This window comes from Leiobunum rupestre, chromosome 11 (genome assembly GCF_980474605.1).
Source record: "Leiobunum rupestre chromosome 11, qqLeiRupe1.1.hap1, whole genome shotgun sequence".
NCBI lineage: Eukaryota > Metazoa > Arthropoda > Arachnida > Opiliones > Sclerosomatidae > Leiobunum > Leiobunum rupestre.
Genome location: NC_143394.1, coordinates 25,188,358 through 25,199,425, shown reverse-complemented (window position 1 = coordinate 25,199,425; position 11,068 = coordinate 25,188,358). Strand labels below are relative to the sequence as shown.

The 11,068-nt window shown below is 38.8% G+C and overlaps 1 protein-coding gene across 1 annotated transcript; it reads left to right on the top strand.

Moving 5' to 3' along the window:
- The first annotated feature begins 1,508 nt into the window (after positions 1-1,508).
- On the top strand, positions 1,509-5,279 carry LOC149922035 (uncharacterized). The gene has a single exon (XM_090162226.1). It carries the CDS (start codon positions 1,509-1,511, stop codon positions 5,277-5,279), a length of 3,771 nt encoding a protein of 1,256 aa, XP_090018352.1.
- The last annotated feature ends 5,789 nt before the right edge of the window (positions 5,280-11,068 follow it).

Genomic DNA, 11,068 nt, shown 5'->3' with positions numbered 1-11,068 from the left:
CGATGACGACATAGAAACCGAGACGGCCGAAGCCATCAACTGGCAGGATGAAATAACCCTCGCCAGAACTAAGGCAACTCGCCGGCTCAAGCAGACCAACGTCAACGTGGGTAACATCTCAACGAATCCCTCCAGCGGCATCGTGGCTAACGTTCCGATGAATCTCGCCAACAACATCGTGGGAAGCGCCCCGGCAAATATCAGCACCGGCTCCGGCAATCTTCGTAGCAGATCACCGTCAATAACAACGTGGCCGCTGACTCAACCTTCAAGAATCGAGGTAAAACTACCAAGAATCACCATGCCAACATTCAACGGGGATCCGCTAAAATGGACAACATTTTGGAACAAATTCCAATCGGCGGTGGACAAGACGGAATTACGTAAGGTTGATAAACTTAATTATCTCACATCGTATCTTGAAGGGGAAGCCCTGTTAGCTGTAGAAGGACTTTTCGAATCGGACGAATCGTACGACGAGGCGGTGGGAATATTAAAGAATAGGTACGGGAAACCAAAAGCAATCGCGCATAAACATATGGACAAGTTATCGGAATTAAAACCCATCCACGATTCGGGAGATTTAAAAGCACTACGTCGCATGTTAGATACCGTAGAAATTAGCGTCAGAAGTTTAAAATTAATAGGTTACGATACCCCAGAGAGAATGTCACTTTTGTGTCCCAAACTTTTTAGATGTTTACCAAACGACCTGAGAGTCCTCTTTTGTCAACAAACGAAGGGAAGCGAAGATTGGGGGGCGAATGATTTAATCCAATTCTTTAGAGAACAATTAGAGAGTAGAGAAATTGCTCAAATGTACGCCGCGAGTTCTGGCTCAGTTTATAGAGATAGTTCGTATAGAGATAGAAATGAAAAATCAAATTATAATTCTAACAATAGATCCAAAATTCCCGTTACGATAGCAGGCCGACCGCTTCAGCCGCGGCATTAGTAGCCGCTCAGATAGAATTGCCCAAAAATAGTGAAAATGCGTATTGCATTTTTTGTCAAAGTAGTACTCATAGAACCGTTAATTGCGTAAATCATACTATAGATTAAAAACGAAAATTGATAAACGATAGTAATAGATGTTTCATTTGCCTGAGATTAAATCATCAGGCTAGGTATTGTCCCTCCACATTCCGCTCGTGCAAAATTTGTAGAAAAGGGCATAACATAGCTGTATGCGAACAAAATAGCGCTAATAAACCCCGCAGAGAAGGAGAAGGCTCGAAAAAAGCCCAAAAGGAAAACGATAGCGATAGCGTAGTAGGGGTTGTGGCATCTGTTGAAAAGGGGTTAAGAAAAGGGGTACTCTTGCAAACTGCGAGAGTTCTAGTTTCACACCCAGAGGTCCCGTCAATCAAACAAACAATAAGAGTACTCCTGGACGGGGGAGTCAGGTAACCTTCGTGACAAAAACGTTGTCGGAAAAATTAGAATTGCCTATAGTTGGGGAAGAAAACTTTAGAGTATGTAGTTTTGGAAATGAAAAGCCTGTAGAAATGATTAGGAAAAGGGTAAAATTGACCCTTAAAAATAAATTAAACCCCAAGAAAACAATAACGTTGATAGCGGTAGAGGTGCCTTTCATTTGCAACGCCCTAGCTAGCCTAAACTCCCCAGAAATAGAAGAGTTTATGGAAACAAAGGGTTTAACCCTGGCCGACGACCACGGAAAAATGGCCGAGATAGACAATGGTGAAATTAGCGTGCTAATAGGGGGAGATTTTTATTGGGAAATCGCGACTGGTAAATTCGAAAGGTACAGTCCAAATATAGTTGCCCAAGAAACCAAATTTGGTTGGGTTATTCAGGGTCCAGCCAGTCATTCGAACACCCCAGCCGGAAGTTATATAACTTCGGTCCTCAAGGTCACTGTAGAAGAAAGGCGGGTAAACAACACCCTACAAAAATTTTGGGAGTACGAAAGCTTAGGTATAAATGAAACCGAGGAAACCGATAGCGTAAAAAATGAATTACTAATCGAACAATTTAAAGAAAACACCAAATTTATAGACGATAGATACCACGTGAAATTTCCGTGGAAGGTTTGTAGAGACAAATTGCCAGATAATAAAACGGTCGCTTTGAAAAGAATGCGTAACTTAGCTAAACGATTTGAAACGGATTTGTCGTTTTATTCCGATTACAAAGAGGTCATCGACCAACAATTAGAAATGGGTATTATAGAAGAAGTTCCCTTGGGAGAGATAGAAACCGATAGGCCAGGTGTGCATTATTTGCCCCACCAAGCGGTGGAAAGAGACCATTTGACCACTAAAACCAGAATCGTATACGACGGGTCGGCCCACGTAAACAAAGCGCCTTCCCTAAACGATTGTTTGGCCCCGGGCCCCAATTTAAACCCCGACGTTACGCGTTTGTTGTTAAAGTTTAGAAAACATCGCGTCGCGATAGTTAGCGATATTGAAAAAGCTTTTTTAATGGTAGCCCTGTCTGAACAAGACCGCGATAGTGTTAGATTTTTGTGGGTGATCGAGGAAAATGGCCAAATAATATTAGACAATTTTAAAACACTTAGATTTGCGCGCGTTCCTTTCGGAATAACGTGTTCACCCTTTCTCCTCGCGTCGACTATAAAACTGCACGTTGAAAATAGCGAGACAGCTCACCCGATAGTTAAAGAAGCGCTCAATTCGGATTTATACGTAGATGACTTTTGTTCGGGGGAGGAAAATGTAGAAAAGGCCTACGAGCTATCCAAGGGTGCGTCAGAGTTAATGCTCGGCGCTAAAATGTGCCTTAGAAAATGGGAAACAAATAGCCCCGAATTAAGGAAACTTTGGCGGGAAAATGAGGCTCTTTTTCCTACGCAAGTTCAGGGTGAAGAAATCAAAATTTTAGGATTGAAATGGAATACAAATTCGGGTTGTTTTTCCTTCGATTTATCAAAATTAGAAAACTATCTTAGGGGAGTAAAAAAGACCAAACGAAATGTAATCAGCGCCGTAGCGCAAATTTTTGACCCCGTAGGCATAATCTCTCCATTCGTGATTAGGGGAAAGATTTTATTTCAAAAATTGTGGCGCCTAAAAATTAGTTGGGATGACGAATTACCAACGCCCTTAGCTTTAGAATTCGAGTCATGGCACAATGAGTTAAAATACTTAAATGAAATTAATCTACCCAGATATTACTTTCACGAGGCTCAGGCAAACGTTAGCGAAGCGGAAATACATTGTTTCTGTGACGCTTCAAAACAGGCTTACGGAACCGTTGTGTACGTAAGATATATAGCTAATGACCAAACAATAGGCGTGACTTTCGTGACGTCCAAAACCAGGGTAGCCCCATTGACCGAACCCACTCAAACAATTCCTCGCCTAGAGCTTATGGCGTGCCTAATAGGAACTAGAGTAGTCAAATCAATTAAAGACGTCTTAGACGGAAAAATTAAAGACATAATTATGTGGACGGACTCCACAGTGGCGTTGGGGTGGATTAAAAGAACGGATAAAAACTGGCTGCCCTTTGTAGAAAATAGAGTTACTGAAATCAGAAGAGACTCAAAAATAGATAGTTGGCAACATTGCCCGGGGATTATGAATCCAGCGGATATACCCTCAAGAGGGGTTTCCGCGAAAAACCTACAAAATAATAAACTTTGGTGGGAAGGTCCCTCGTTTTTAAAACAATCAAAAGAAAATTGGCCTAGATTACAAAACCAAAACGAATTAGCACCGGAAGTATTAGAGGAGGAACGCAAAACCGTATTAATCGTGAAATGTGAGGCAGACACGGGAGTACACAAAATAATAGATTTGAAAAGGTATAGTTCGCTTAGAAAAACTTATAGAGTAACGGCTTATGTTTATAGATTTTTAAATAAAACGAGAAAAATGAAAAACCCCGAAACAGTAGCCATATCGGTAGAAGAGTTGAGAATAGTCGAAAACAAATGGATAAAGGCAATTCAGGGTTCGGAATTTAATCAAGAAATAGCCCAAATTAAAAATAAAGAAGAATTAAATCCCAGTTCAAAATTAAAACCACTTCTGCCCTTTTTAGACGAAAATGAAATTTTACGAGTAGGTGGTAGGTTAAAAGAAAGCTCAATGAATAGGGACGAAAAACACCCCATCTTACTTACTAAAACAAATAGATACGCTAGATTATTAACCGAAAAGGCCCACGATGAAGTTTTGCACGGCGGAGTTAGTGATACAATTACGCAATTGAGGGAACGCTACTGGTTGATAGCCGGTAGACAATTAGCGAAAGTAGTCGTAAACAATTGTTTTAAATGTAAGAGATTAACGGCAAAGGCCGGTAAAATGCAATCGGCCCCCCTCCCTCGAGTGAGAATAGAGCAGTCGGACCCGTTTGAAATAGTGGGAATTGATTTTTGCGGACCCCTGTATGTCAAAATTCCGGGCGAAAATAGAGTAAAAATTTACGTATGTCTCTATACCTGCGCCACGACTCGCGCCTTACATTTAGAATTAGTTTTGTCGTTAACAACAGATGAATTCCTGCTCGCTTTCCGACGAATAGTTGCCAGGAGGGGAATCCCAAGTGTCGTCTATACAGACAACGCACTGACCTTTAAGAAGGCGGATGCTGATTTGCAAAAAATGTATAACTCAATAAATAATGACAAAATTAGAAATTATTTCGGAGATAAAGGCGTAGAGTGGAGATTTATTGTAGAGCGTGCCGCCTGGTACGGTGGCATGTACGAAAGGCTCGTCCGGTCAGTTAAAACCACGTTAAAAAGAGTGTTAGGAAATACCTCGTTAAATTTATCAGAAATGACAACCACACTAGCCGAAACAGAAGCGGTCATAAATTCGCGACCGATCTCGTACGTGTACAACGACCCTCGTGAGCCGAGCCCAGTGACACCCTCCCAATTCTTAGTTGGTAAAAGACTGTGCGCGTTGCCGCCGACGAAATACGAAGAACAAAACAAAACGTTAAAACGCCAAGAACTAAAAAATCGTCTCAAATATCGGCAAACCTTAATGAGCCAGCTCTGGAATCGCTGGCAAAAAGAATATTTAACGCAGCTACGATCGGCTCATCACAGTGAAAACCCAAATCGCGAAATAGAAATTAAACCGGACGACGTAGTGCTAATCCAAGACGACAAATTGCCGCGACAATCGTGGAAAATGGGAGTTGTAACCAAAATTGATTTAGGGCGCGATGGAAAAATTCGATCGTGTTTTTTACGCGTTTCCAATGGAAACATAATAAAAAGACCAGTGCAACTGATATTTAATTTAGAAATTCAAGACGCGAAAGAGTGAATACCTAAAGTATCCACGGGGGGAGTGTTGAAAAAGGAGCTTGAATCGAAATTAAATATTGTTAATAAAAATATTCATTTTTATATTGTATTAATTAATGTTGTATAAGTGTAGTTTAGAATATACCTGTAAAATTTGTGCTAAAATAATTCTTGAATTTTGTAAATAGTTCTGTAAAAGGATTGTGGAAAAGCCCCACATTTCCTTTCTTTTATATCGCATTTTTTCAAAATAGTTCGTATATTGTAACAATGCTCGGGATGGGCACTGGCGACGTATAGTCCGGTTGCTGGCGCCTTGGAAATTTTCGGGGTAAACCCCGGCTATGCGCGCGCTCGTGGCCAGCCCCAGCTTGATCCCCTCCCAGAGGGTGATCTTATAAATAGGCTGCTCTCCTTCAGAGGGCACTTAGAAAAACTGTAAATCGTCAACGGGTTAAGACCCAAAAATAAAGATGGTAGAAAACTAAAAAAAAAGTTTGTAGTCATTAATAGAAATAGTATAGTTATAGATAGGACGCGACCTGATATTCAACTAAAGTTTCCCAGTAAAAACAAATAAAAGTCTTCAGTCTAATTAAATATAGCGGGTCTTGTTAGATACCTTGAAATAAAACCCTAAAAATCTACAATTGCCCCTTCAACTTTTTGGTCAGTTGAAATTTTCAAAAGGTCAAATTCTCAATTTAAAAGCATATAAAGCTTATAAAAGCTCAACTGTGTCTTTTCCTGCCAATTTACATAGTATTCAAACAGTAACACTTGCATTCGGTGAAGCTACACTCCTTTAAAAATTCAAAACAATTCTCATTTTATTATTGTGGATTTGTGGATATGAAATTCATAAACGACTCTAAAGACTAAAATACACTCACTTCGTATGATAACTATTGTTACTGTTAATGCCTTAATGACATTCGCGACCGATTACTCACTCTAAATCGGGGCTAAGCTCCTAGACCCCTGCAGAACAAAAGAATTGTTTCAGAGTCGGGCCGACGTCGACGAATTATTAAAAATCTGTGGTCGGCCGACTGTCAGCCGACCGTACTATTTTGAGTCGAAATGTCCTACCCGAAAAAGGGTCAGCCGACGGTCAGCCTACCTTTAACGTTTGACTGTATGCCAACTTAAAAAAGTAATCCCATGTAGCAATTTGAGGTCGGGCCGACGTCGACAAAAAAGGTCGATCAGCATGGTCGGCCGACCTTCCTTTTTTTAGTCGAAATATAATAGCCGCATATGGGGTCGATAAATATTGTCCTAGTAGAATAATGGTCGGCCGACCGTCGATCGACTAGAAAATTTTACTTAATATGGATATATAACCGACTCTTAAATGACTATTGGCCGAATCTGAAATAACTCTGAGCCGACTTCAAGTAGACAGTTTAGCGACTCCGAAACGACGTTGGGCCGACGACCAATTTAACCGTATTTCCGATTCGACCTAAAAAATGTACCAATTTGATTTCATAAAAAATATTTAGCTGTGTTTGTACTGGTAACATCTTTTTCTAAGTTTGTATATATGAATCAACGATTTATCGTAATATCAGATTCAATCCAAACAGTTTCAGAGGCAGAAAATGTTTTAGCAGTGCTCGCAGAACATTCTCTCGGTTTGAATTAACAATGTATTACCCTAAAATATTTAATTACACGAATATGACCTACTTGAGTTAAGGGATTTTTGAAATAGCAAACATTTTCAGGCTGAATATATGATCTTTTTCGACAAAATAGAGTAAAGAAAAGAAATTATTTAAAAAACTGTTTTCATTTGTTTTATTAAATCGCTAATTTTCACAGTTCTGCGCGATTAATTTAAAAATAAAATGTTGGATATAAGTCGACCATTAGTCGTGTTATAAATGTACAATGGCTTTTTCAAGTCACGACTGCAATTACAATTTAAGGTCCACGTTCGGACTCTAATTAATAGTTGCATTGATAAGACTTATTGGGTCGGTAAGTGGTCCAATCTATTAGGTCACCATACCGACTTTAAAAGGGATAAAAAACGTACTTAACTGCAATTATCTCAAAAACGTTTACGACTTTTAGAGTAAGCATCTGGACTAGAACCGAAAAGCGACTTTACGACCAAAGCCCGAGCCTAAATCGACTCTTTGTGCTACAGTGGGACTCCCGTTTCGGATATCTTTGCCCCCTCCAACGCCACCGAAATGAGGATCGGAAGGGAAGGCAATGTCTCCCCAAAACTTGAAAGTACATCATCCCCCCCCCCCATCCATCTTGAAACGTACCTTTGACAGTGCTAAATGGAACTCGCGAACTCTTGAAAATATGTACCTTTAACTGTGCTAAATGCACGAACTCGGTGTACAGATTATCTGAGACTGTTTTACCCCTCGCTTTCATTTAATGCTCCAGACGCTGATTGCCGTGATTTATCTTAATCGTTTCACTTAGGGCTTAAAGCCATTTTAATCGTTTTATATATTTAACATGCAAGTACGTGTTAAATCTAATTATAGAAGGCGATACATGTTAGCCCTAACTCTAGATGGCGATAATCGCGACTCGACCCTAATGACTATAAGGGACCCCAAAAACAGATTCGCGGGAGGACCCCGAACCCATTGCTACGTCACTACTATTTTTTAAATATAATTTATCAAAAACAAATTTTATATTCTAAATAAATAAATGTGGTGGATTTTATTTCTCTTTAACTTCACTCCAATTGCTTGTGTATTTAACTTTAATTAATACTAAACACACTGGAACCATATAGGAACCGTAACCGATCGGTTCTAAATTTTGAGAACCGGAACCGAAACCGGAACCGATAAATTAAAAATTTAAGAACCGGAACCGATAAAGCAAAAATTTAGGAACCGGAACCGGATCCGGAACCGAGATAGTCCAAAAAAGTGGAACAGTTGCATCCCTAAGTTATTGCTTTTCCAGTGGATGTGTTGTTCATTTTTTAAATTTATTGCGCATGTTTTTCACTACCATTACTTGAAAAGCAGTTCCATGGTAGTTTTTATCAAGTGTGGTGGATCGCAAATAAACTAGATGTTACGTTTTTCATCTAATGCATTAGGGTTGTAGCACTTAAATTGTGAAATTCCAATACTCATTTTAAAAAATTTCGATGGGAGCTAGCACCATCTCCTGTAAACGTTAACACACTCCAACTTTGCAACTGCCTCCCAAACCATTGAAAACAGTTGATCATTTGTAAGATTTTCAGTTGAAAAATGTGCCAAATGATACGTTTTACCTTTAGTAATTCCTTGAATCATTAATTCTAGGACATGTGTAGCGACTAGTGATGTTACCAAAATTGATTAAAAACGATTTTCTTCAGTAGTAGTTAAGATGAGAGAACTGGGACCGAGGGTATCACTTCCCATAAGGTATCGTGGGGTTTCACTGATTCTATGCTGTATGAGAGAACTGAGATCGGGGAAGTATCGTGGGGTATCGCAGTGAGAGAATTAGGACCGGACTGTCAGTGGTCCGTAGGGTATTAATTTTTCGTAACAAAACGTGGAGTGTAAGACCCTTGATTTCGGACGGAAAACCGGTGCGGTTTCAAATTTCTGGCCAGATATATAAACGAAACACCGTGGCTTGCTTAATGTGGGGATGACTATAATCTTGTACAAGATAGTAAAATGAAACGTGTAAAGTTCGGAAAATAAGTATAAAAAGAACGTACTCCTCACAAGAAAACCATATCAGTTCATTTTGGCTATCACCAAACTTAAGAAAACGTTAAAAATTACGGGGTATCGGTTTTCTTGTGTGAATGAATGAGAAGTTATGCGGTATCAATACCCTAGGAAAATAACGAAATAATTTTATCACCAAATAAAATATATTCTTCATTATAATAGATTTCGTTATATTTCAAAAATAATAAGCATGGATAGATATATTTCAAAAATCGTTCATTATAATTATTAAGTTTAAGACTTTTCGTCATGGTTATTTTTAAGATATTTAAAACTTTTTATTTAATGATGAGACACGATACTTCATGACTGGTTATAATAAAATTTTTATTTTACAATAAAATAAAAAAATAAATAAAATAAAATTTATTAATATATTTTTTTAGGAAAAGTGATTTTTTGTGGCAATTTAAAAAAAAAGTTATTTGGAACTGAGAGTTGTGAGTCAGCAACAGGCCTGTAATTCTTCCGAATCGGACCCTATGAACTCAGGGTCTTCAATTTCCAACGCCGCCTTTGCGTACTTTTCAAATTTGGAGAGGCGTTGGAATTCCTTGTCCGCTCCTTTCCTTTTTTTTTACCTTTTGGACGGTCCAGCTACAGCTGAAGGTGCTACCGTTACTGCTAAGGCTATAGGTGCTGGAAGAGGTACTGCATGCTGCTGGTTCGAGCACGGCCGCTGCCAGTTCGGGGTCAGGAGAAAGTCTCAATTGTAATTGAGGGGTCCGGTAAAGTTATTCTTTCAAGCTTTCAACAATAAATTCCAATTAATTACCATTGAAATTTTACTAATTAAATGAAAAAATATTTACAACGATATTGCCATTAGTTCTCAAAAAAGTTAACTTCTATGATGCACGACCTTTGAATAAAACGATATTGATTATTGATGGATGCGACACAATTCGAAACACGCCAGGAGGGTTCGAAAACGTTCCTCAATCATTTTAACGACGTTGTCGTACATGCATTGGAGCTCAAGGTGGACATTTCGAGCATTTATTGTAAATGCTTTGAGCAGTTGTAAATAAATTTTGAATAAAATTGTCAATGTAGTACAATGCATTTGTGGTTTGTATCTTGGTATCCCTCACATTGAGGGTACAGCACAATGTCGACCTTAAATGTAGGACATACACAATCTGGCGATTCATACTTCCGGACGAGATCTGAACGACCTTTTGATATTCGACAATCGTTTTTATCACTTTGTCTCTAAAAACAACCGATCATTTAATGAAAACAATTGTGTTCAAGGAAGAATGAAAATTTTACATTTCCGTGGATTTCGATGTTTTTTAGGGATATTTTTGAGAGGTTGTATCTTTTAAACGGGACACTTTAGGACCATAGTTCACTTGACCTTTTCTACTCGCAGAGACCCATAGAATGCATTATAAAAGTTTCGGTACACTTATCCGTAACACCCTGTATAATGAAGAAATACCAGAGAATTGCGAGGCTTCTTTTTAGTCCAGGGAAAATAAATTAAAAAATCTTGAACCTTGAATAAATTAGGAGGCAGCTGAATTTTTGTAGGGTGGTATTATATGACTAGTTAAAAAATCCTGAAAAGTCCCCATGATTCCAATCCACACTCCCCCTTTTACGCCCCCCCCCCCCAAAAGTTGGAAAATGCAAGTTGGCGTGTTTTACACTATAACTACGGAACGGCTTAAAGTAAAGAGACAAATGAGCATTCATTTCAATGGTTATAGTCAGGGTTAAATGTTATTATACTATGAGATATGTCCATCTGCAACGGTTTGACGGGAAAATAATAATGTACATCAAAATTCGTAATTATTAACAGAAAAGGGCTCGATATTTTGGTGTATTTTGGTTGAATTAGATTTTAACCATATTTTATTCAATAGTGGTGCTTTGTGTGATTATGCCAACTCCCCTTACCTCACTATTAAATATTTCGCACTCAATCCGATTATTGAATTTTAAAATGCGCGCTCCTCTTTATACTTGTTGAAATTTGTACCCTTAAACGTTTTACGTATACCCACCGCGCGGGCCTTCTCTGCGGCCGTTATTGTTTTGTCAAGGTTCAACGTTCGTAACTCTG